This window comes from Apteryx rowi, unplaced genomic scaffold (assembly GCF_003343035.1).
Source record: "Apteryx rowi isolate R43461 unplaced genomic scaffold, aptRow1 scaffold_59, whole genome shotgun sequence".
NCBI classification, from domain to species: Eukaryota; Metazoa; Chordata; class Aves; order Apterygiformes; family Apterygidae; genus Apteryx; species Apteryx rowi.
The window spans coordinates 1479592-1507178 of NW_020450860.1; the positions used below are offsets into that span (position 1 = coordinate 1479592).

General features: G+C 38.7%; 1 protein-coding gene across 1 annotated transcript in view; it reads left to right on the forward strand.

The window, feature by feature from the left end:
• The window catches only part of LOC112974078 (transmembrane 9 superfamily member 2-like), a 34282-nt gene extending 14226 nt beyond the window's left edge, over positions 1–20056 (forward strand). Inside the window, exons 10-17 of the mRNA XM_026082666.1 lie at positions 2870–3002; positions 4581–4700; positions 4877–4934; positions 8610–8769; positions 9313–9464; positions 10928–11039; positions 11646–11817; positions 19425–20056. Of these exons, the coding sequence (XP_025938451.1) occupies positions 2870–3002; positions 4581–4700; positions 4877–4934; positions 8610–8769; positions 9313–9464; positions 10928–11039; positions 11646–11817; positions 19425–19492 (975 nt within the window). The 3' untranslated portion in view covers positions 19493–20056. The remainder of the gene's footprint in view (positions 1–2869; positions 3003–4580; positions 4701–4876; positions 4935–8609; positions 8770–9312; positions 9465–10927; positions 11040–11645; positions 11818–19424) is intronic.
• Positions 20057–27587: the final 7531 nt, after the last annotated feature.

Below are 27587 nucleotides of genomic sequence, written 5' to 3' on the forward strand. Positions count from 1 at the left end.
TATCCTATATTAATGCAAATCCAGACAGTAATTAAAGTAGAAGAATTTTTCCACATCCTTTAACTGATCATTTTTGTGAAGCTCCTCTTTGATCTCTCAATTAAATTATGTTCACTCTCTTATACTGTGTTGTCTTTATTAGTTGGTCATTCTTAATGTAATAAATACCATGACTTATAGAAGCTTGATTAGTTTTTATGGGTAACAGTGGGGATAGGTGTGACTTTCAAAAAAAACCCAAAACCCTCACACACTTCTTTCTAGTTTCTTGCCAGTCGTTAGAGACTTTTAAGATCTACTGTAGTTAAAGGATTTTGATTTACAAAGCTGTGAAATAGTTGTGTGAAAGAAGACCTGGGTTGAGGAAGCTACATTGAAACAAATTACTATCTCACACTTAGGGAAAGTTGAAAACAAATAGATGCATGAGCATCATGCATGAATGTGGTCTTATGCATGTTTAAAGTTCAGTTAATACCAGCTGGCTTTTAGAATAACGTAATCTTAGTGAGAAATACATTAATGAAGTGTTGAGAGATTATAAGATTACATTTAAGATTTTTATGACTAAGAGAAGATTTCTGAATTAAGAGAATGCWTTTTAATTTCTTAACAACAATGACAACTAAAACACTTTTTAGATCTCTGATTAYGACTTCGAGTGTAGGGGGCTTAAGTCTTTAATAAAATATTTTGAGAGCTAGTCTAAATTGATGGATAAGATGAGGTGCAGGTGTGCAATAATTGCTAGGCAGTTGGTATTACATGTCYGGTAAACGTAGATACAAGACTTCCATTATAAACAATGCATTGGCCCTGGTACCCCTACCAAAATTTGCATCCTTTAAAAATGTGTTAGCAAAACTTCTGTCTTGTTACGGGTACCTTTTCAAAAGTGTGTGTTGGACTGTCTCTATATTCATGTTTATTAAATGGCATTCTTTATTTGCCTAGCTGGTAATGAGACCTGCAATGAATATTGAAGAGAAAATGATGTTTAAAAAAAAACCCAAAAAACTATTATCTGCTCCTGTTACAAAATATGCTTTAATCATACGAATAATATGAAATTGGAGGTTTGAGAATTTGTTTATAATTTTTTAACAGCAGTGATTTTTAGGATATTAGGCAAGAAAAGTATCTTAGATTTTCCTAAAATATTTTTGTAACTGTAAATTGAAGCTTCTTACTTGGATTAGTTATACAATTCTTATCCCCATCTTTAAATTCTAAAGGTTAACAATATAAAATACTGCCTAATTCTCTAAAAAATCTGGAAAATACTCTTGACTCTTAGCTGATGAACTTGTAATGGAAGGGTTTATCAAAGATTCAGTCTTGAGAAGAGCACTCTGGCCCATGGGACCATGGAATATAAAGCARGAGTCTCACTCTGTCCAGCTTGATTCTCTCATTTTTTGTTTAACCAAGATACTTACTATGTAGTTGTACATTTTAAAGTTTGTGTTAAAACCATAGGTGGGTTTTGGGTAGTTTTGTTTGCCAGGTTAGTAGCTGATAGGAGATCTAATTCCAACTTCTTCACTGGTTGATCCATTCCATATTTGTACATTTACCTCGTTCTGTCAGGAACTAAACTGCTAAGCGTTTCTTTTTGCTTAGCGCCTACCGTTTTGTAAACAGATAAGAATTTATTTCAGATGGTAACCTTCTGAATTCTTTTTTTCTTCACTTACGACTCTCTGGACAGCCTTTCTACTATCCTAACTCAACAACTCTTTTCATCTTCTGAAGTTGAACTAATTGGTGTCTTATAGGAAAGTTGGGGGGAGTTGGTTTGTTTTTTTAAATGCTTCTTAACAAAACAAAGTCTCTCTTTCCTGGAAAAGCACGTGTACGTTGGAATTAGTGTAGTCTCCTCATACCTAGATCCCTGGTACCAATTCTTTTGGAGGTGTAGTTTTTATCGAAGTGTTATCTCATGTTTAGGGGACAAATTTAACTTTCTTGTATTGGTACATATCAAACTTCTGAGAGTGATTTCTTGTCAACAAAGCACAAGCAAAGGTACCAACATGGGGAAGATAAAGATATAAGATAAAACCAAAGAAGTCAGAGAATCTGTCACAAGTTAAGCTATGCTGTACCATTTGCTGGTTTGGTCTGTCTTCCTTTTTGCCCCATTTCTTGTGTGTTGTAATTCTAATGTTAAACAGTCCAGTGACCTCTATGCAATAGTCTGGGGCTGAGTGAAACCTGCAGCCTTTAACTGTGTGAGGAAAAGTGTGATATTTGTTGTTTTTTGTTGTTCTTGTTGGGGGGAGGTGTTTTGTTTTGAGCAAGTTCACGGAAAAGCTTTATTCTTCAGCAGCGGTTCCTTAGTGCTGCTGGACCAAGGCTCCCCCCACTCCATCCGTTCACCACTCTGCAGTGGGGCAAGGATTGCTYAGTGATTTGTAGGGAGCAGACCTTCTTCTGGCGTGGAGGGAACAGACTGCTTCGTTCTTTCTCAGTGTTGTCATTGAGACTGATATGTTTTCTAATGGAAGCAAAAAAAGATAAATGTTTGAACTAGATTGAAATGCTATAATCCAAGTTAAATTAAGTGGAATGCTTTGTTTTAGTTTAAATTTAGAATTATGTTGCATGGTCTTGGCTAATTACATTGTTGGGTTTTTTTTCTTGCTTGCTTTAAAAGATGAAGATTTTCATGATAAATCCTGCCTTTTTCTTTCAGTGAACCATTAGGGGGTTGTAAAATCAATGAGTGATGAATCAGTGTAATTAGTCCGTCTTTGGAACTAAACTGAAAGTTAATCAAACTTTTAATATGTATTTCACGTCTTGCTTGTATTAATTCACTACAGCATTATGTATCTTTGCTAATGACACTGTTGATTTTATACAGGAAGATGCCCAAGAGGAATTTGGCTGGAAGCTGGTTCACGGAGATGTGTTTAGACCTCCAAGGAAGGGAATGTTRCTGTCTGTCTTTTTGGGTCAAGGAACGCAAATTTTCATTATGACATTTATTACTTTATGTAAGTAACTTTATCTTATTAAGGTGATCTGTTTATAGAGTAATAGTGTAAGAAAGATGCAGCATTATGCAAGAAATGATAGAAGAAGCCTTCTTTTGGAAGTGAAGTTCTTCCTGTAATAAAGGAAAATGTTAATGCTATTTCATAACAATAATCTAGTTTCAGTAATGCTGTTGTAAGTGGTAATGTTTAGAATGTTGTGGTATATGGAATAATTCRGGTTCTTTATGACTGTAGAAACGAAGCTTCTCTGTTAAAAGCCTCTCTTAAAAAAAAAAAAAAAAATCAAAGTTTTTGTCATGCTGTAAACTATCCCAGGATCCAATAATACAAGTTCAAAGACATCTAATCAAAGCTTTAATGTTTTCAGAACACTTTCTGTCTAATACATTTAACACAACAGCCTGCAGCCATGCAGAAATAAGAGCTAGAATGCATGCCAATGAAATCATACTGATGCAACGCTGAGATAAGGTAGCGAGCTTGCCATGAGTAGCTGGATACGTATGTGATATCGTAACCTGCCACAAATCAGTGTTTTGTTATATGTTGTCTCTTAATATCACCATTCCTTTTCTTACTGTACAATAAAATTGGGAAGTATGTTGATATGATATGTACAAAGGAAGATTTTTTTCAAAATGCACTTATTTTTTTTTTTCTTTTTCTAGCCAGTATCATCTTTCAGTGCTATCACAGAGCCTCTCCTTTTTTCTGTTTACTATGTGATGCTCTATGATTAATATAAACCTAACCTTCTGTTTCTTGGTAGACTTGTCTTTTGTTATAGATCGCAGCTCTTTGTAACTTCTAACTGCAATGGTTTCCTGGTGCCACCAGAGTGGTATAAAAAGGAATTGGAAGACAAATTCTTTTTGTGAAAAGGAAACTTCCCCCTAGAGCTCATTGACAAACTTTTTCCAAGAATCTCTCTGGTTTGGCCTCTACAATTAATTCACACTCAGACAACCTTCTTTTAATAGGTTTATTTTCAGGATAGCACGTTATTGAGGATAAGTGTTGTCCATCATAGTGGCTGAGAGCCTTTTTTGGAATTTCAAGCAAATTCCAAAATTCATACCCTTTAAAATCTTTTATCTTCACGCTGATTTCTACCCTAAAAAAACCCAAAAAACCTTAGATTTGTCAAAGTTTTGGGCTTCTCCAGACCTACTTTTCTTGGATGTCCTTTATGCCACGTAATAAACTTTTGTTACGTAATGTGTATGAGTTGTGACCGTGTATGTTTACAGGAGCACCGTAGGATCTCAAAAGCAGATTTTTCATCAGGAAGTTTGGTTCAGGTTCATTGTTCAGCCCTGTGTGGGGTTTTGTTTCTCAGTTTTTTAGCTACAAGAAATTTTCACCTTAAAAGATGAGGTGGAAATAATGTAGTCCTTTCTTATGAATTAGGCATTGAGGTTAGGGGTGTGCTCATGTGATGGGAGATATGAGAGCTTATGCATATCGTCTTCATTTGAATATCTGCCAGTGAAAGTGATAAACCTGTACAGCAGTATTTGTTACAGGATAATTTGACAYGGGTTGATAAATGACTAAATCTTTTTGTATCTTTAGTTCTAGCTTGCCTTGGTTTTCTTTCTCCTGCCAACCGTGGTGCTTTGATGACCTGTGCAGTTGTGTTGTGGGTCTTACTGGGAACTCCAGCTGGTTATGTGTCTGCTAGAATGTACAAGAGTAAGTATACACATTTGTTTAATATGACACAGCAGGTTAAATTCAGAATTGCTGGGCTTAATATAAGCCACAGACTGGAGCTGATATCTCAAATAGCAAATCTGCTCCTTGCTGTCTTACTGAAAAACAGTTGGAAAAAGTGCTCAACTTGAAATTGTTTTTACTTTTTCCCTCAGCATTTAGAGGTGAGAAGTGGAAGACAAATGTTTTGCTTACAGCTCTGCTTTGCCCTGGGTTAGTATTGTTTCCCCTCTTTTTTCCTTTATTCTTCAGTATGAATTAATCTGAGGTAGGAGGGAGGGGGGAAGATTGAATTGTTACAATGGTACTTGTTTGTGGGGTTATTTTCTTTATTGCTCTCCTAACTGCTGTTCCTTTCACGCGTAGCCTGTCTTTTGAATATAAAAGAAACTAGATTTTGAGGAATTTGAACCTAATACTCTAGAACATAGCTTCTAAGCATCCTGTTTATTTTATAATCAGCTGTGGGGGTGGGAAGAATGATGCGTCTTTCTCTTGCAAGGTAGCATCAGAGCCTTTGAAAACCAGTGTGCTAGAACATTAGATATAACGATGGGGTAATTTTAATTTGGTACCACAGCACTGAGTCTGCTCCAGATAATCCTGCCTTAACTATTAACAGGAAGAGTCAGTTCATTAGGTAGTATGTAGTTTTGTGGTAACTTTAGCATGTCTGTAGTGCTTTTCTGTAAACAGAGATGTCCTATTCTCAAAGTTGGTCACAACATACCTAGAGTTCAGCCTGGAGACTAATGTGAGAGATATGAGTTTAATGGGGATATCTAAACTGCAGCTACTGTTTCTCAGCAAGATAATTTAGTTAGTGCTACACTCTGTTCTGTGTCTGTTGATGCTAAGCTAACAATTTTAAAACAGCATGGGTATCTCTTTACCTGCATTGAAGCTAATGTTGACAACCCTGTAGGCAGAACCTCTGTTACCTTAGTTATAGCATCAGGGTTTTCTCGTACCTAACTTACTGAAAAGAATAAGGGAGGCATCATTTAAAAAAAAAAAAAAAGAAGAAGAAGGAAATGGCTATATGCTGCTATACTGAAAAACATCCTTAAAGGTGATGAAAGGTTGTTGCTTACAAAATGTAATGTGGGGGCTCTGTATGGCTTGTAAATGAATATGAAAATCCCCTTTAGAAACCTTGGAAATCTGGGTTCTTTTATGCCTTGAGATATGAATGTTCTAAAATGTACATATTTTTTGTTGAAATTGTGTTAAAGGTAACTTAAAGTGGTCCTCTAATGCAGACAGCTGCTCTCTGGAAGTGTGGTTTTCACTGTGTGTTTGAAGGACAAATGAAGTAGACCACAGCAGCCTGGTCATTTCAGCGCTCTGGGTCCAGTTTTGGGGCACCTCCATACACTTTYTTCTGGTTTCCTATAATATTTATCTCACAGAGCTAAAAACTTCTGGCTTATGAGGCCTACTTCAATGGCAAAGCCAGAGTATAAAGATGGTGAGCTGCATGGAACATCTTACCCTATCCTGTAAGTTATAGGCACCAAAATAACTTCTGAATGTAATGTGCTGCTTTTGGTGATCTTGGAATTCTTGTTAGTGACCTGTTGCAAAATGTTGCTTAGGAAGGCCTGTCTTCAGCAATATAGCTCTGTTTTTAACAGGTAATAGTTCTTAATCCAAAACAGGTAATAATTTGGAGAAGTTTAGTATGCTTCCAGGTGAGAATAATGCAGAGATTCTCTTAAGCTGGTCATAACTTTATATAAATGTAGGCAGTGTCTTGTTTCTGAGATTGATATAATGTTTATTGTAGTGTTTACAGCCAAYGTTGCTGTGCTTGGGAAGGGTTGATAGCTCTCCTACCTTTCATTTTCTCATAGCTCTCATGACCTTTCATGCGAATGAGGTCAGTATAGAAAGGGGGAAAGAAGCTCATTTCTTCTGCAAGCCTTCCATATTTCTTGGTTGCAGCCTTGGGTATGTGAAGTTATCCCTTGACATATGTCTTTGGCAAAGGTTGAGGAAAAGATTATAAGTCATTTTTTAAGGTATTTCTGCCCCAAAATAGAATGAATAAAACATGACCTACTTTTGAGTAAAGTAGAACTTGATCAAATGAAAGGTAATGTATTTGATAAAAAACGAGTGTTATATTTCTGTTTGGAAATCTTATTTCTAAACAACATGTGCTTCAGTCTCCCTGCTGTCATTTAGATAATTTCTTGAGAAGGAAGAAAATACTTATCTGTGGAAGAAATATTGTGCTGATCATTTAAGCTCCCAAATAAATTTAGTTTCTCAGAGGGAATAAAATGACTGGGGATGGTAAAATAGGTACAGATGTCTTGATTACACAACGCTAGTTCAGTGAATTTGCATAATATCATAAACAACCAAAGGCAGTAATAGTCTCAGTAGACTGGGAGTTCATATTTGGAATGTTTTCCCCTAAATTTGGAGGGGGTAATTGGGATCTGTATTACAAGCATGGGCAGATTATAAAGATTAGCAAGAATTTTAAAATTGAGTTGACATTTATTTTTCATCAAACAAGATGCTTACATGAGAAGGAGAAGAGGCCCTTCCTAGGAGAAAAGGCCCTGCCTTTATTTATTTATTTATTTATTTATTTATAATTAAATACAATGGAGTATGTGTGTTGCCTTAAGGGCAGTGTAAATTCTGCCTCAGGAACACTTTTTTTAACAAAATCCAGGGAATGGTGAGGTTGGGTAGAGGCCTTTCCTGAGACTGGCTCTTTTCTGTTGCATCTCCGAAGCCATGAATAATGGAAATTCAAGCAGGTTTCTGTGTGAGGCTCCCTTGCAGTACAGTTTGCTTTGCTTTCAGAATGGGATGTTTGAAATCTTCATTGTATTTCTTGGAGCTGTTTTCTAGTATTTCCCAGAATGTTTAGAAAACCAAGGAGGTGCACTTAACTGGGGAGGGAAAAATTGGGCTGGAGACAGGCTGTAACTGTCTGATAAATCTTCTGGTTTTTAGATAAATATGTATATCTTGAATAACTTTTAGAAGAGAGCTTTACATGTTCGAATGATGAGCGGAGCTGAGTGGGGATTCATTTGAAGGGCGCATGCACATTATTAGAGAAGAGAAGTATTCAGGTTTAAAAGACTACTCTTGAGAGACTAAGAATTGCCAAGTAGCTTGTGCCTCTCGTACGTTTTGAAGAAGTGGAAAGCTTCCTGCTGACTGAAGCCAGTAAATACTGTCCTGAAAATAGCTTAGGTTCGGCTTCACCAAGCTCTTACAGGCTTACACACCGACTGAATCGGTTCCTGCTGAAACTGATGCAGTCTTTATTTACGTTTTCCAAAGGCATGGACTGTTTGACTGTGGAAAAATACATGAGATGTTAATATGAAAATTCTTGTTGTAGGGAAGAGCCCTCTTTAATCCATCCCTCTGGTGCCATGCTGCTATGACACAAACCATAGCATGGTATATGCTTATTGCGAGACTGACTTGTGGACTGCTAATACTAGATCTTGCTRTCACAAGAATGTTCTGATTAGAAAGCAACTATATGAAGGAATTAAATGACTGGCAATAATAGGAAAGGTGATTCAGACGAGTTTTTTTTTAACACACTTTTTATAAAAATTTTTAGAAAATTTTTTCTGTTACTTTTTTGGTTTGGTCTTTATTTAAATAGTGGCTTTACCATAGATACTTGAATTAGAGTCATTGGGTTTAGCAAGCATTTCTATGCTAACCGCGTTACGAGACCTTCACCTGGTGAATTATTGCTAAAATATCTAGGACTATTAGAGAATGAAGGAGAGCAAGAAGCTATGTTTTTCCAATACAGACTCTTTACGGATTCACGTTTTTAATACTAGCTCTTATTCTTTTCTGAATATTCCAATCTCTTTTCTGGTCTCTTTTCAGGATTGTCTTTGCTGACTTCTTCGTTATGAATCTTATTCTGTGGGTGAAAGGATCCTCAGCTGCCATCCCTTTTGGCACTTTGGTTGCTATCCTAGCCATGTGGTTTGGAATTTCAGTCCCGTTAACATTTGTTGGTGCATATTTTGGCTTCAAAGAGAAGGTAGGGCTCTTTGAATACAATTTTGAAATACACTTCTCTGCAGCTGAGACATTGAATCCCTAAGCCTACAAGAACTGGTGTGGTTAATATCTATGGCCCTATGATTGTAAAATGATGTTTCGATTTCTCCTGATTTTGAACTGAGACTGAGTATAGTTTCATAACGTCATACTAAACCTTTTTCTGACCATTCATTCAGAATAAGAATTCAGTAGTTGTCTTGCAGGTCTTGCTTGCTTTATTTGTACTTCAGTAGTTTGAGGTAAAGCCAGACAATTAAGAAAAAAAAAATCAGTAAGGATGGAATAGACTTTTCCTTCATGTTGCTTAATGACCAACAGTTGGAGTGTCTAAAATACATTTTTTCCTAATGACTGATAACAGGTTTGCAGTGTTTTGGCTTGATATTTTTTTTCCTTGTGATGGTTTATGGATGAGAATAATGGGAGAGTTAGGCTTATTAAGTCTTTAGGTACTAATATTTGGGAAAAGTAATTTACGATGAAATAATTTCTCTTTTAATCATATTAATTTCTTTCAAAGCCTATTGAACATCCAGTTCGTACAAACCAGATTCCTCGCCAGATTCCGGAACAGTCCTTTTTCACAAAGCCATTGCCTGGCATCGTAATGGGTGGCATCTTGCCCTTTGGCTGTATTTTTATTCAGCTTTTTTTCATTCTGAATAGCATTTGGTGAGTATCACTTTTTCGTTCTAATTAGGCTGGTTTGATAGTAAACACACAGCGAGCTTGGACATCCCAAAACAATGAATATGAGATATAAACCAACTCTTAAAATTTTTGATCTTCTTGCAGACTTTTGTGATATCTCCAAAATCTGTATATTTATTCCTATGCTTAGAAAATATAAATCTTGTTTTTCTTATTGACAACTGTGAAGTGTGAAATTAGTGCTGTTGCCTTGTTTTATCTTTCAGGCTCTGAACAGCACAAACATGGTTCCATAATGTTGTGCTTAGGTGGAACCTAATCTGTTATGGAACTATATTATGTTTTATGAAACTAATATGATCTAGCTGCTTCAGCTGTTAAAATCAGGTCAAGGTTTTGGGATTCTATGTTGTGGAATACAAACAACAAAACAAAATCCCAAAACACCCACACCACTCCTGAATCTTGCTAAAACCTAGTCAAGCAAGAAAGCATGTGCTTTCAAAATTAAAAGAATGCAATCTTTCATAACTTTCACAATGTATATATGAAATGTGTAATATTTTGTTTAACATGCCAGTTCTTTTGACCAGGTGTGTTCTGTCTATGTTGAGATTGCTTACAGAACAATTTTCTGAATAAATTTTTAAATGCAAATACATTATATATTTGTTAGCCTTTTTGTATTAGTCCTCAAAGTAAAGTAGTAACTGTGTAATATAACCATGCTGGAAAACATAATCAGCTGACAAAGAGGTACACTATGCACTTTTGTAGTTGAAAGTATTGAATTCCTGAACTATTTCTCATTACTTCTCCTACAGAAGGCTAGCAAGGAGGGAATGTGCAACTTATTCTCCTTCTGGCAAGTCTTACATTGCAGTAATTGTCACCTTCATCAGTCAGTAAAGTTGATTTGGTTACTTCTGTCATCTGAGAGCAACCAAATTAAAAATAAATTCAAGGGAAGTGTGTGTATTTATTTATTTTTGTGAGTGTTTGGTTAACCTTTGGATTGGAGTAAGACTTGACCTGTGGATAGAGTGGGAATGGAGAAACACCTGGCTGGATGTAGTGAGGTGCTGCAAAGACACCTGGAAAACTTACCTGCTGTAGTAGGAAGGAAGCACGTGTTGTAACTAGGGAAGGAGTATAGGTGATGCAAGAGTCAGGAAAACTTAAGGTCCTTTCCACAATAAGGCTTGAAATGATAGAAGCATCTCTGGTGGAAACTGTCCACAGCTGTTCTCCGTGAAAGCCTTATAGAAGCTAATTTCCTGGGAAGTACAGTTGAGGACTTTTAGCATTGCTCTGTGGATGCATATTTACGGAGTAAATGCAGACAAGAACAAAAATTTTTTGGAATCTGCCAGGAGTGGTATAAACAAAGCTGCTCCACCTTCTCTCCTTTTTCTTCTTCTTTTTCTTTTTTTTTTTATTTTTATTATTAGCTTAGCTTGTAACACTGTTGTTTTTTATTTTAGGTCTCATCAGATGTACTACATGTTTGGTTTCCTGTTCCTAGTTTTTATAATTCTTCTAATTACCTGTTCTGAAGCTACAGTTTTGCTGTGCTACTTCCATCTGTGTGCAGAGGTAAAAAGTATAGTTTTGACAAAAATACCACTTTTAGCTGGAAGATGTTAGGGATAAAAGCAGTGGAGGTAGTCACAAGAACTTCTGTGATATGCTGGACACCGTAAATTGGTTATTTTGTCAGTATCTATACATCAGTTGTTTATACCCTCAACATGCTTTGCACTAGCTACTTTTCTGAAACATGCCTTTTACTTTAAAAAGTTCTTGTAGTTTTTCCCACTAGTACTACAGCCAACTGTATAAACTCTCAGTCTGCCCCTTGTTATAGTGCAGGAGTTTCTAAAGGTAATTAGACATCAGCGTTAGCCCTGTGGTGGTACTGTATATATTCATAAGTAGCCTGAGTAAGGAAACTGCTACACAGACTTGTTTTGTGCAAAACTTCAGACTTTGTTTGATGCTATTATTTGATATGGTGATAGTAAATCATGAATGTGAAAGGGGGAAGTTCTTCCAAGTTGACTTTGGGTGTTTTGTTTTTTAATTTCCTGTTCTTTGTTTTATGTTACTGTTTTGATRCTGCTGCGGGGAGGGAGGCAAAACATGATTTACCTTCTATATTCTATATGGGTCTTTTACTGAATGGCTTATTATTTCTTTCAGGATTATCACTGGTGGTGGAGATCATTCTTAACAAGCAGCTTTACAGCTGTTTATCTCTTTATCTATGCAGTTCATTACTTCTTCTCTAAACTCCAGATAACAGGCACTGCTAGCACCATTTTATACTTCGGTTATACATTGATCATGGTCTTGATTTTTTTCCTTTTCACAGGTAAGTACAGTTGCTGTAAAAATGAATGCAGGGGTTTCAGTATTTGACTTCTGCTTTTGAATATTTTATAGCTGGAGTGAAATGAGAAATATTAGGTGAAATTTAGAATCTGTGAAATATTAACTCTGCCAGGAGAGTCATAAGTTGTATTTATTTTTTGTGATTTGTGAAACCGCACATCACAGTAAGATATTCTTTGAGTTTTTTTGTCTAACCTGAAATTACTTTTATAGTGTAATTAATTTTCCTTTATTGCATATTATAATAGCAGTGAGTTCAAGCCATTGTATTTCAAAATTTCCATCTTGTTCACTTTGATAACAGGGGTTCTTAACTTCGTTCTGGATTTCATAATCAGTTCTGGAAGTTCTATATTTAGAAACATTGCACTTGGCATATGGAGAATAAAAGAAGTTTTCAACTTTCACTCGTTATCAAGTGAAGCAAGATGGTACTTGAAAGATGTGCCTCTTCACATAGTGAACTCTAGCACTGTTAGAGAGAGGTGGTCTTTACCTGCTGAGCTGTGGTACCACTTCTTAATGACAGGAATGTACCTTAACTAGAGGAATGTCTTAGAAGTTGGACTACCAAAAATGGAGAGTCAAATTTCAAACTGATTTCAGACATTACTCAAGCAGACCAAGTGTCTTCTACATAATTTCTCCAATATTCATAAGCATTTGGCTCAAACTATAATTTTGAGGCTGATTGATTGGGAAACCTCTATCAGGTGTACCATGTATAAGATGAAATTAGAAGCCCTTATAAGTAGACAGGAGCATCTCATGTTGCCGTTCATTGTACCAGTGCTGTTGTATATGTAGTTTTAATACATAAGTCAGATCTGTTATATATCATTGCATTTAGCATCTTAAAAGTACTGCAGTGGTGGAAATGCCTAGTACATGTATGATGGGTTGTTCATAAAAACAGTCTTTACATTTGTTCCTAAGATCCGTAATGAAGGATCTCCTTGTGGCTGGCATACTGGTTCAGGATGTTGCTTCTTAATGTCTTTTACCTGATTCTTGAAACTTGCTGTAAATATTTCATGTTGGCCTCATGGAATGCATCATTTAGCAAGCCTTTAACTGCATCAGGGAAGTTAAAATAACTGTAAAAACAAAGATCCTAGCATCAGACTTATAAAGCTTGCCAGGTCAGCAGTGAGAAGGACTTCTTTCATCTTTTTGCCTCTAAAATTGAATGAATGCTTGAGGCAAAAAATAGTACTGTTAATACTAAAATACTGAAGAATATTGCTGCATGTGTTTCAGCAAAGCAAATATACTGTAGAGATTACAGTTAACAACAGTAACTAGCATTTATTGCTAGATTTTTATTCTTGGTTGTTATTTAGACCCATTTGTGTATCAAAAAAACTGTTTTTAATACACTTTTGGCAGTTTTCACTGTCTTTAAAAAAATGAAAAACAGGAAGGGTTTAGTTCTTCTAATTTTTAATTATTAGAAGAGAAACATAGAATTTGGCATATTGCCAGTTAAATGTGTGCTTTAATCTTGGCAAAACAGATGAGCTCCAGATGTCCTCTATTATATATCTATACACACATGTATGTATATAATTAATATGATATAATCAATAATTTATATATATTAAATCTACAGTAAAAATGCTTTAATTGCTTTTAAACTAAAGCGATATGTTAATGTGTGTCTGGGTTTTAGGACAGGTTAGCTGCTATTCTGCTAATTCCAATTTCACTTACAAGATGCAAATTGGTAGAATTAAAAATATCCTTTTCACATATAAAACAATAATTGAAATTGTCATGGCAGCTGCTGAAATGGTATTAAAACCTTCAGATGTGCTGATCCTGGAGCTCTTGATGTGGAGGTTAGTGAGGCCCAAAAAGTAAAATTATAAACTGTGCCACTGTTACTTTTTCAGTTTTTTTACAGAACCACATTAATGTTGGTTGTGCTTTACTTACATGTTTATAGTTCATGAAGAAAGCTGCTATATGGTCACTTTTTTTTTTTTTTAATTGAATAAAATACCTTCTACCTTTCCAGTAATTAACTATGTAGAGTATTTAATAAACACTTGCTAATGTGGAATGCTGTGATAAATTTCATTCCCATATTTAGTTTGACAGTTGATGCTGAGATGTGAGCTATTATAGCTAGATGATTCAAGCAAAGTTAGATGTTTTCTGCTTTGTATTGTAGAATATTCCTTAATAGCACTTGTTTTGAAAAGTAAGGGTTCAGTCCTTCACAAGTTTATGGAGGTGAGGGAGTTTACTATCATAACTTTACATACTGTTTGCAGTAGTAGCTTTCTTCCTGTGTGTATGTTCCCAAAACTGGGACCTTGATCTATTCCAGTTAAGTTAGCAGTAGGTATTTTGTTTTTCTGTATTCTTGCATATTAGGTCTCAGCAACTGTGACAGAGAAATATAAAGGGCAGAATTAATACCTCCTACATAGCAGCATGTTGTATTACTGTGGACATTACGAAAGAGATCACAATGAATAACTAAATAGGAACTGAAGGCTTTCATGGCAACAGTGATAATAATATAATCTGACTGGTGAAATTTAACAATTAACATGCACATGCAAACGAGACAATTTTATTTTAATGTACAAAGTGCAGTTAATTTTTCAGAAAGTACTAAGTCTGGTTGAATGGGGATAGTTACATGATTAGGTGCATTTCATGCTAGGAGACCAAAAAAAAAATTGCTGAATGTAGTCAAAGCATGTTGCTTTACAGTGACCTCTATTTTTGAACATCATTTTCACTTGTGAGTTAATGCCATTTTCAAAATTGAGTTTTGATCTTCTGGGTAGATTGTGTTTAGAATCCAAGATTCTGAAGCACCCACCACTGTGCAGTGATTGAAAGCAGTATGATACAGAGAGCTTTTAAGGTATATAAGAAGTATCAGCCAAGTGCAGAGTGCTTTTCTATTTGCTTTCTTACAATCTGTTCGTGCTTTGAATTCTCTTTTCTTCATTAAACAATAAAGCTAGAAGAGATGAGTAGAGCAGAACAGTCTGCTTAAAGTGTTTTGGTATTACTCTGCGATAATCTTGTTTTTAATATTGAATTCAAAATAAACTAGTTTACTAATAACTTTTCTTTACCCGGGTAGATGCTAGCCTGTGATCTTCCTTCTGTGTACAAGAAAACTGTTGCTGAGTGGTATTATATATTACAGAGCAGAGTATTCAACAGTACAGGAACTGGAGGACAAAAGATCGAGAAACAACTGGAATGTCAGTGTCTCCCTAATATAAAGGGATGTATTGGATGTATTTTGCTTCTTGACTAGAGAAATTACTCGAGACACCTTGACTACCAGGTTCATGATTTTTTTAAACAGCTCCCACAAAAATGATCTTTTAGCTGTGCCTCTCTAGAATGAGGATTGATATACAGTAAGTTGCAGTGCACTATGATGGCATTGGTTTCCTAGACTATTGGGGGTTATTTAGAAAGGCAGAATCTTAAAGTATCACCCAGTTGGGAAAAATAAAGATTTGCTGCCTTCTCCCCAGCAAATTCTTAAATGTGTGTCCTTCAAATGCTCTTTCATACAACTTAAGCTGGTGGATGGTTAGGATCAGTTAATGTAAACATTAGCCTAAAAATTCATTCATAATGTTGGATTTTAAAAAAAACAAATTGTATTTTACAGCCTCATTGGGGCAATTGGTGTCAGGCTTGATGCCTTTGTGCTGTGTTGTTTGATAGAGAAGTGCATATTAAAGCTGTAAAAACCTTATAATGGAACAGAGTGTAGACTATCAGAAAATAATCTTAGAGGTCAGTTCTTTGAACCAATGTTTTTTGAAAGCACTTACTGTTAGAATTTGTTTAATGGATTTTAAAAAAAGGTTTGGATATCTGTTTTCTATCCTTCTGTGTTCACTACTGTGCATCAGTGAAGCAGTAAGGCAAAGAGGTAGGCTCCTTGGTGACTGTGCCTCAAGACTTTGCTTCTTTCAACATTCAAACTGAAATCAAATGTTGTGAGCAGGATCCTTGGGTGATTATAACTTATCTATACAGTGCTGCTATTCTAAGGAGGTGGATGATTCTTACATTTGGTGCAAGGAAAAGTGCTCAAGAGCTGAGTATGCTCTTCAGGAAAATACACTTTGAAAACCATGCCATTTCAGATGAAAAGGTGGTATTTTAAATAGTGCAACTAGCAATGGCAATTTTAATGGGTAAAGCTACAGTTAAGGAACCTATGATCATATACTTATCTGTAATTTAAGATTGGCCTTAGAGTAGTTAAAGCAAAGGGGGAATCTGAGAACCTGCCGTGTGAGTTAGCACTGGCTTAATATTCAGTATGTAGATGCTTTTCTGTATCAAGTGCTAAAGTTTGGAATAGGAGATTTGGAACAAATGGCAAATTTGCGAATTGGTCTAAAATGCAGAAAACATGTTCTGGCTGGGATTTTCAAAGGAGCCAAATTAGGTCAGATTTATTCTTCTCCTTCCTCAATCCTTACGCATTTGCAGATGCCTTTCTGATTGGGATATGTTCTCCTGCATAGGAAATTGGAAGCTTTTTGACTAAATTATCCTTTTGGACCTCTTGGAAGCAGTTCATGGAGTCCCAAGCACCTGCAGATCTGAGGTGGAAAAAACCACTGAATTTCAGTGGAGCCAGGCACTGTACTCTTCACCCCACCAAAAAGTTAACCTTTTCATTACATTAACCTAAGCAATCCTATAGGTAAAGCTGCTGTACATGGAAACCTTTTAAATAACTATTTCTTTAACTTGCATTCATTTCTGTCCATTAATATTTATTCTGTAATACCAACGCAACTGAGTGTTGACCTGAACTTTCGGAAGCTCTTAGTCTGAGGATTTGGCCCATGTTGTTTAAAAATTGGGAGTATTTAAAACTCCTAATTGATTTGCTGTGATTAATTCTTACCTCTAAATCTACAGTTGGATTCTTGAGGTGGATTTTCAACCTAGTTGTGACTCTGCCAGCATCTTTCAAACCRTTCTGATCTTTGAGTGGGGAATATACTATTAGGAGAGGTACTTGGGTCAGATAATGGGATCCCTAGTTTGGTGCCTTTTTTCAAGGTTCTTAGTCCGTAGAGCTGCCGCAGCCAGAATTCATAGGACACATTTGTTTTTGGGAGGGAAGAAGGAATTACAGTACTGGTAAGCCCTAACTATAGATGTGTGAATAAAACACTACTGAAGTGAAAATGTAAGGAAACTTCTGACAGAGAAGGTAGTGATATGCAAGGCTGTACTGAACAGACTCTTTTTAAGAGGGGTGTTGAAAATCAATGGTACTGAAACCTGTAAAAGTCTGTTTATAGATGAAATGATCATTCAGAGCCTGAAGTCTGCAGATTCTACCATGAATGAGGCCACACAATAGAAAGCTGGTGTGTCAGAAAGATTCGGAGYGACAAGGATTGGAGGAAAATACTGTGTATTTAGATTATATTCCTATATTAAGTTACAGCATGATCAGAAGACTGTGCTGTAAATCTCATTCTCATGTTAAAGTTGCAATTTTTTTCTTATGATACTACAATTTTGTTCTAGAACAGCAGATAGACTTTTAAGATACCTCATCTGTTAAACATTGGGAAGAAACACTGTTTTCAAAGGCATAAAAGGCTCAAAGTGGGCTATGTTATAAAAACARCTAGAAAGCAGATGCCGAGAACTGTTATTAGGAAGAAACATGAAGGTGAGGCTAAGATAACAATGCTGATATTGGAGTATTGGACGCAGTAGGAAGGAGGGAGAATTGACCATAAACTGTAAAGACTTAGTGATGTCAAGCCTACAAAGGAATTAAATTCCTTCTGTGGTTGGTGTCTGATCTTCTATCAACAGCAGTAAATCTGCCATCTCCTACTGTTTCAGAGGATGATAACTGCAAACTCAGAGGGAAAGGGTAATCTGTGGCACATAATAGTAGGCTGTCAAAAAGCCTTTAGCCTCAAATATACATGGCAGCATGAAGGACACGAGAATTGGCATATAGATAATAAGCATCCAAAGACAGGTTCCTCAGTTATCAAATGTGTAGATGTGGTCTGAAGGACAGAAAATGTAATGAATGAAGAAAAGGCAAATGCTTAATAAAGAACCTCACAAAGAAATAGGAGTAAAAAAAGTTGGAGCTGGTATTAAACATGGGCTGGACAAACAGCTAGACAAACAAACAGAAAATTACAGATGTAAATCTGATGGAGCTGCATGCATGATCTTGCAAGCGGCTAGTGTTGCTGGCTGGCTGTGGCTGTTTCCTTGAGAGCTAGTTCGGCCAAAAGTGACACCTTCCTTTTTTAGCTGGTCAGGCCTAACATTTGTGTCACAGCTTACCCATGGGTAAAAACATGTGGAACAATGTGTCGCTCCCCTTAGAGAGACTTGAGACTTAACTATTTTTATGGAAGTCATTGTCTCCTTACGTACCAAGTTCTTAAGGTAATTAAAATAAATGTGATGGACAACATCTTTTGCAATTGCTGTGACTATTGGGAAAAAACCACAGACTCATTCTTCAGTTTAAAATTTTTAAAAATGGTATAGACTAATCTCTTCATGTCACTTCCTCTCTATTATTTTACTCTGTAATGTGGTAACTCGAGCCATAGGACTTCACGTATGGCCAAAGGGCCTTCCGAAGTTGTTGCCTCCCAGCCCCATACTGTTGATTTGGATGACTACAGAACTGGATTAGTAAGAAACAAAGGAAGGCTATGCCAGTCCAGACCTAGGTCTGCTACCCCAACACCCTGTCAAAGAGCAGTACTCCCAGGGAGGGGTGTGAGAACAGGGCAGGTGTGTAGAAGTACTTTCTCCCAGCTTCCCATCAGCTGTGGCTCAAGGGCATTCTGAGCACTTGAAGTGGTGTCTCTGTAATTAATAGCCTTTGGATTTCTTTGTTCATGAATTTGTTCAGTCCTCTGAACCAGCATACGTTTTTAGTATCTGTAGTGACCTACGGCAAGAAAATCCACAACTCAAATACACGTTATACGAGATTGTTCATTTTGGTTTGAGCCTGTCACAGCTAGTTTCATTTGATGCTTGCTCTCAACTGCTGTAGTGCTCGGAGCGTAGCTGTAGCAAAAGGAAGTAACAGGATATACAGAGTAAGAGGGTCACTGTTCTTGAGTATTATGTCTAAATAGATAGAACAGGGTGAACAGAAAAACAGGCCAGATGACTTCTCCCAAGGTGGCGTAACTCATAGGTGGCTTTGCAAGACTGTAGATCTAAAAAAATCCTGAATGATTTCAGGTAGATGTTGACTTTACGTGTGTATGAAAGTCAGTTTCTTAAATGGTGCTTGTGTGCCTGCTGGTGGTGTTACAGCAGTGTATTTAATCACCACCTTCAGTGGTTTAAACGTACATCATGCAGTCTGGTCCTAAGAGTCATCTTTGATCTAAATCAATAATTTAGCCTAGGGATGAATGTGTGCTGTTAAATTTAACAAGTGTTTTTATTCTGGATAGTTAGCTGGATTACAATGTTATGCTCTGTCCTGCTGTGAAATGCTTAAGATTTTTCTCTCAGAGCAAATTGGAAGATAAACTAACCATTTTAACTTTCTCATTTTAGGGACTATTGGATTTTTTGCCTGCTTCTGGTTTGTAAGTAAGATTTACAGTGTTGTGAAAGTGGACTGAAGAATTTCAAAGTGTCTTTTGAGCATATCTCCCTTGCTGTTTGATAATTTTTACCATGTATTGAGAAACATACTGTGTAATTATTCTGATTTGTAAAAGCTGAAGAGCAGACTACAGCATAAAATACATGTTTTTATGGAAAGAAATGGCACCATTGGAAAAATGTTTACATCAGTATACTCATTGAACATGTTAATTCTAATCATTCTAAAAACTGTATCCAAAGTTTGATTTAGAACAAATAAAAATTCTGTGAACTAGTTTATTTGAACAATGAGTGCATTATACAGCTCTCCAGTTGAAATTTCTTAAATTTCTTGTGTTTTTTTTGTTTTGTTTTGTTTTTTTGGTTGCCTCTTCTGGTTACCAGTTATACCATCAAAGCATAGGACTGTCAAGTAAATCTTATGTAAAATGTGAATTTTTTAACTTAACTATGATTGTACATATTATCCTGCACCTTCTTTACAACTACTTCTTACAAATGTACATGCATTTAGTGTAATGTAGACTTTATTAAAAATATCGACACTGGTTTTTGTTCAAATAAACCTGCACAACTCCCACTGACTTGTCTCCTTTCCTGTTAATTAGGCCTTCACTTTTTGAATACAGATTGCACAAGTCTGGCTAGTTCAGCAGGAGCCAACTGATAGCTCTCAAGTCTCATATCACTCATAAGCAGTTTGGGTATGACTTCCATCTGTTAGCTGTCCTCTGTGGCTGGAAATTACCTGTGCTGGCACGGGGACTGGTTGGTAACTGGAATCCATGGCTGTGGAACTGGCAAAGACTTCTGAAACTGCTGCTGCTATTACCTGTGTCTCAGCTGTGCACTTACTCTAACTTTCCCCAAAATATTGTCGCTAGGCAAACCATCTACCTAAGAGCAAAAACCTTCCCCTTCTTTAAGCCCTCGAAACACGCATCTTATTGTTCTTAGCCCTTTGACGATTGTGCAGCTTGCCAGGAAGCAACCATGAACCTAGCTGGGCTGGAGAATAGATGATTCTTAAAGGTGAAGCCTTCCTTCCTACTCCTCAGAGGTGCTCTTAAATGCTGGGTTGTATGAGAAGGAGTATTTTAATAACCTCTTCAGTTATAAGATTACAGTCATTCTTTTCTTAGGAATTTCAAGACTTTTAAGAGGCTTCCCAACATCTTGAATTGTACTTGAGGCTGAGCAAGAGAGTTGCTGAATTCCAATGGCTATGTTACTGGCCCCACTGCAGATGAACAAGGGGATGTCCATTCAGATTAATGGGTGAAATAATCAAAGCTGATTAACTGGGCCTATGGAAACATTCACTGCTGGAAGCTATATTCTTTCCAAAATGTAATCTTTGATATGATGATTTCAAGTCTYACTCCCACCTGTAGTAGTTCCTTCCAGATTACCGGTGTGGGGGATAGATCATCCAGCTAAGCTGGGGTGAGTACTGGGTGACATCTCTTCTGCACAGCGGTTGGTGCAAAGGGAGGTTCTAATGCTGATTGCTGCCAGGCAGAGTGCTGCAGTCTGAATTAGATAGTGATGGTTCTTCTTGGCTCCCTTGGAGCTGAAGCAATAATACTTTGATCAGATCAGTTTGTCAAACAGGAGAGATGTGAAGTTCTCTTTTGACAAAGGAAGCATTGAGATGAGGATCTTTGGAGCTGCAGTCAATAGGACATACCTACACCTTTTTTATCCTGCCCTCATGAGGATATAATAAATTAGTAACTGAAGAAAGCCTGTGGAGCAGTGAGATCCTTTAGTAGGATTACTCTCATTATTAGCTTGAATTTGTGTCTTATATCTTAATATCTCTCATACTGCAAATTATTGCTTGCTTTATCTTTGAACTTGTATTTGTCTATGGAATTTCCTTCAATACCAGTGCTCCTAAAGTTATTACGGAAACTTCTCAAGAACAGCATATTTCAGCTGGCTCTTGGAAAGCAGTACATGAATATATAGTTAGGTRGGAGGAAGCTTGGGGGTGGGAGGATGTAGTCACAGTGGAAACCTCACTGCTCAACCAACTAGAGAGTAACCGAGGAGCACCAGTTAGCTGTGTTCTTCAAGATTATACTATACTATACTATCTTGTTTCAGGCTGATGCTCTTCTGCTTTTTTCTAATTATTACAGGTCTGGGGAGACTGACAGAAGGACCCACAAAGCACATAATCTTTTTTTGCATTATTTTGCAGTGTAATGTCCTACATCTCTCTCTTTTTTCCCACATGCAAGATTGGGATGGTTCTAAATCAAAGCTTGCAGAGTATGCACAAGGGGAATATGTTTTGCTGCATATAGTCATATGGAAAAACTCCTAACAGTGTTGCAGTACAGTAAGTTTTCTTCCATGGAATTCCAGGTTTAGACAATTTAATAAAAAGAGCCAAGCACTTTAAAACCAGTGTATCAGGAAGAGCCGGCAACAATAAAGATAGTTTGGTGAGCTTCAGGTGTGTTCTTGCTGGCAACTTGGCCTCTTAAATGTTCTCCTCTCCTACCCCCAAATTCTTTGTTTTCCTTCTGTTCTTCTTCAGAATTGTAAAACTCCAGAGTTGTCATTAGAGAAATCAGCTTATGGCTATCTGCTCATCCAAAACCACCATTCACTGTATTAAATACTTTATGTTCATATTGAAATCAGTGCTGCCCTATTAAAAAAGGTCCTTCCTTTTAAATCTCGTATTTGAAGGTTTTTTTTTTTATTGAAAGGTTTTAAAAATAAGTTTTATGAGAAGTGTTGGCTAAAACTGCCTTTGAATTTTACATGTTCAATAAGAAATGAATTAATGAGAAAAATTTGGAGCTACAATTGGCATAAAATCCCAGCAGGAATTCTTGCCAGATTAATAAATGTGCATTTCACAAGAGGCAAAATAAAATGAGTTGTAAAATTATATTCACGCTTTTACTGTGCATACTAGTGGGTTAAAAAATAGAAACTGGGTTAAGCAAGTTTCTGAAACTTGCAAGTAGATTAGAGTCAAAGCCATAAAGGGCAAATCAGTCATTCTTGTATGCAGTTATTATCGGAGGGTTTTTTTAAGGTTTTTGTAACAGCCCTATTTATGCATATCTGAAGCTTTGTAATTCAGCAATCTGTGGTGAAGACAGTGTTATGAAGCAGGAGTATCTATTTAAAACAATCATAAAAAGGCTTTAGTTCTGGTCACTTTTCCTCAAAATAGATGGATGTTGTAATGGCGAAGGCAATTACTCTGCTGTTAGTGTCTGCCACAGGCTGTATGTTTAAGCATATTTAAAATGAATTCTTAGGGTGCTCTTTTTGCAGGCTACAAAGATGACCTGGGAGAGGCAGTATCATGATTGACTATCAGTGTCATGACCAACTAATATCTGAATTGTAGTTGTTAAAACTCAGAGGGAAGATGGGACAGTTGCTGATACATGTTTTAACTAATTTGTCCTTTGTTGTTTTCCCATCAGTGGATAGCTGTGAAATTTTGCTGCTGGAGTTCCCCTGCCCAAGAGACACTGCCCCTTGTCTCTTGAAGTCTACTCTGATTAGAGCAATGGGCTTAGTAAAGCATTCCCTATCCGGTCTCAGACACTTGAGTCTTCCTGTCCTCTTTAAAAAGGAAAAAATCAGGCTAAGTTTTAGCTTTTCCTAAGTGGATGTATAGGTATCTACATTTCATTTTTGCAGTGCTTCCAGTAACGGACTTACATAAAACGAAGTAAAGCATCTTGTAAGAATCTTTGTGTAATAATCACCCAATTCCAGAGACTTTGTAGAATGTCATGTTTATCCTATTTGAAGTAACACAAGTTACAACAGAATCTCAAAGAAACAGGGAATTTCAGTACTGGGTGTTTTACATTTAATTGCACTTGCTCGGATAGTGCTGAACAGATGCAGCCCCATCTTCATTCCTGATTTGAAATGGGAATGCAGGAACGAGGCTATGTAGATGTACAGCAAGCATTAGAACTGGGTCGAGAGAGGACAGGGCAACGTGCCTATGGGGTCCGTGCCCTCATCTGTTTAACTGTGCTGCTGTGGAGGAGCTGGAAACACGTGATGTACTCACGATTAGTTGCGAGGGAAGGACATTTTTTGCTGTAAGCTTGTCTTTATTGTCTTATTTAATGCTCCTTGTATCATTTGTGCTTTTGTGTTTGGCAACACATTCTAAGCTCACATCTAAAATTTGTCTAGAAATTGTTTAAGCCTACTGTGCCAATAGCTTGAATGTTCAGAGAGATCGGTTGCAAAGGGCTGGAGGAAAGTTTAAACCAAACCTTGCCCGCTCCTAAACCCTGCTATGGACATGGGATCCCTTCTGGAACTTATGGGTGAGATCTTTAACAGCAATCACCACACAAAGATCCAGTTGTGAAAATCAGGTGTAAAAGAAAGACTGTTAGGCACTTTGGATCATAAGGATTGGGGAGAAGGCAAATGACTCGAAATGGATGGAGAAAGGTTAGGTCATGCTAATCACCAACTGCATGGAAAAGATGACTGTTAGACATGTAATTTCCTGATGGAGATCAGTCCTCCTTGGTTCTAGTACCAGATGTTCTGATGTTTAATTTCATTCCCATGAGCTGTAGCACTGAAGCTAGTGGAAATAGCTATGTAAGTAAAGTTCAGCACAGGTATAACGGTTTCACTGACCAGTCTTATGTTACTTTACATATGGGTCAGATCAGAATAAATTCATTTTTCCTTGAACACAGGAATGAAAACACTGCATTCCTATAGAAATGTGGCTGTTGCTTTCAGACTAAGAACAGAAACCCGAGGCTGCTGTGCTCTTCAAGTACAAAAATGACATGCTTAATTCAACTAAACTTGGGTCAAAACCAGCGTCTGCTAAACTCATGTCAGGGTGCTCAGTTATTTCAATATTCCCATTTCTATTAAATATGAACTATGTGCAGGACATAACAAGGGATTTGAGGTGCAAAATGTAAAGGCTGTATGTACAGACAATGCCTACTGACAGAGAAATAGAGAATTTAATTAATTTAGTGATTATTTTGACAATACATGCATTTCCCCAATCAGTAAGCATGTATGCTGATAAAATACACTAAAAACAATAAGGAAAAGCTTAATTAAAAATCCTCCAAGGAAAACCTTTCAATCTGCRATATGGACAGTCCCATTATCTTTTACAAGCTCATTAAATTTACCAATAGTGCGTGCTCAGTTTAAAATGCTAACAGCTATGGATGCAAACACCACGGTAGCACGGTGTGTCCTGTGAAACGCTCTCCCCTGGTAGCCCCCGACTTCGACAGGAAAGAGCGAGGCCAGCTCCGAGTGCATGTGCAAACACCCTCCGTGACATCCGCGGTTAAACATGGCCTTACCTGCTCTTAGCGCGCAAAGCTCCGACTCCAGCTTGGCTTCGCCTCGGCAGAAGCCCACCTGGGCATGACGGCGCTGAAYGCACACGGCTGGGAGGCCAGTTTCCACCCGCGCTCTTCGAGCTCTGATAACCTGTACCCCACGCTAGCTGTGATGTTTTGGCCGTGCTGGTTTAGGGAGGAAAAGCTCATAGGTGCTGCCTCTTTTTTTAGACCAGCTGGTACAGGTAGAAAGCTTTCGGATTCAGCATCCGCCAGTAGGACCTGGCTGGTCTCCTTCCCCAACTCTTACCAGCTGCTCTAATAAAAGATTTCACAAACCTCTCCCTCCAGACCTATCGTCTCCTTCCGTTAGCGCCTAAAAGGCTGCGTTTTGATTGACTGCTTTCCGAAAGCAGCTGGATTAATGCTGGACAACCGGTGAAAGAGCTGTCAGCGTCTTTTCCAGTGCGGAGTGGACTCTGATGTTAGAGGTAAATTGGTGAATAAGCAAACAGCTCAGCGCTAGCCGTTTTGCTATTTGGAACATAGGCAGCAGTTCCTTAACGCTGATATCTGTCTCTCCCTAGCGGCAGTTCCTGTTTTCCTGTTGATAACAGGCATTAAATACCACGCACAAACCCGGTAACGGGGAGCTACAAAATCTGCCAAGCTGCGCCACAGCCGGGCGATCAGCCTTGCTCCTTTGGGCTAGCAGAAGCAGCAGGTTCCTCCTGCAGCGCCCCGGAGAACTGGGACCGGCCCGCGAGGCGGCACGGACGGCTCCGAAGGACGCAGCCCTTGTTCCGTGTTGCTCTTCCGTGCCTGGGGACGCCCTTCCTCCCGGAGCAAAGCTCCCCCTGGCAGCGCCGTGCGAAAAAGAGGGTCTTCCCCCATTTCCCAGCGCTTTCAGAGGTTCTCCTGTGGCGACCAAGACCAGGAGAGGGGTCTGGCCAACGCTCCAGCCCTCGAGGCAAGCCTCCGAGGGCAGCGGACGCACCCCGAGGACGGCTTCAGCCCCCCAAAGCCGCTCCGGCAAGGAGAGACGGGGGGGCCCCGAGCGAGGCACCCCGGGGCCCCGCGTGCTTCGCTCCTCCCGGCCGGGTGGGCGCGCGCGGCGAGGTCCTGTCCGCCCCTCGGGCTCAGGCTTTCCAGGCCGACGCGGTGGCGAGGTGGGAGCGAAGCGCCCGGCCGGCGGTGGCGGCGGTGCCGTGTGGCTGCGTCCAGCCCCTTGCGGACGTCCTCGCGCGTGTAGCCGTGGRCGCGGGGCGCAGGCAGCGCTGCGAGAGGAAGAGGAGCCGCGCGGCGGTGCCGAGCCAGGCCGGCACGACCTGGCCCGCTGCCCGCGCTGGCCCCAGCAGGCTGTAGGGCCCCGCGCACAGGAGGTGCGAGGACGCCGTCACGAAGATCACCCGCGCCGCCCAGCAGTGCTGCGGCCGGGGGGCAGCCGGCAGGAGGCTCCCGGCACCCGGGTGGCGGCGGGTATATGTATATAAAAATATATATTTTATATTTCTATATAGTCTATATTTCACTGCAAAGGCACTCCTTGGATGCAGGGTGTCTTCTGGCACTCAATTTTGGCATCTTTTTGGTCCACTGGGACTTGTTCCTCAAGCACTTCCCATGCTTGTCTGACCCAAACGTACGCCGATGTGGAGAGGGACGCGGTGCCTGGAGGAAATACTGCGTCTTTTAGTACAAAACGCTGCGGTCGGGCTCCTCTTTATGGAGCGCCGTTGGCTCAGAAACCTATGGATGTAACCGCGACACATGAAATGGGCTCGGGAGAGCACCGGGAAGTGTCCGAGCTGTTCGTTTTAGCTCCTTTGGAAAGGCCGAAGTTGGGAGCTGGCCACAGCGTGATTTGCCTTGCGAAGAGCGTTTTTGCACGGCGGAGGGCTGGTGGGGAAGGGCTTAACGACAGCCTGTGCTTCTGAGTAGGATGGTGAACTAGTGGTGCAGCTTTCCTGGAGGCACGGCACATCCTTCTTAGTATGTTTTCTTTACACCAAGGTGGGATGTCCATGACTTTGCTGGGATAAAAGGAGGAGGTTTTTCACGTTGAGATGCTGCAAGGCTGTACCCGAACCTCCAGGTCAGGGTCACCTCCTATTCTGGCATCGAAAGTAACTACAGTTACGGAGTTCATAGTATGGTACTTTATCTTCCTAATCTACATGCCTCTTAGTTACAGTCTACACGCACTGTTCAGCTTTACTTGTACAAAATGGGAAGCCCTTAGACTTTCCGTGAAGTTATTAGTGCCAGGATTTTATAGAAAACGTTAGCGTCTGCGGAGTTTACCCAAGGTAATTTATGTTCTATTTGCAGCTGAAGGAAAACTCTTAGATGTTTGACATCATAAAACAGTAAAACAGGGAGATTTATTACTGGGGCAGAGAGAACAGGGCCCTCGAGCTGCTTTGTTTGTCGTTAAAAGTGGGGTTAATCAGAGGTGCACATGTGCCTCCCATATTTTTTGGTTTAGTTTCCCTCCTGTGCTGCTCCTTGACAGGGTTTGCAGTGTATGAAAAGGTGTGGGAGCCGTGGCACAAATTCCTTGGACTCTGGAGTATGAGGATTATATTGGTACATCCAAAGGATATTTATCTCCTTCCTGAGCTACCATTAAAGGAGAAGAAACATAGGCAGCCAAATTCTCAGTGAAGCTGTAATTTTTCCAGAAAAGGGAAATATAGGAAATTACATTGGATGAGGCCTGCAGGCAAAAAAAGATACCTTAAAGAATTTTGAAAAGGGAGGGATTTGTCCC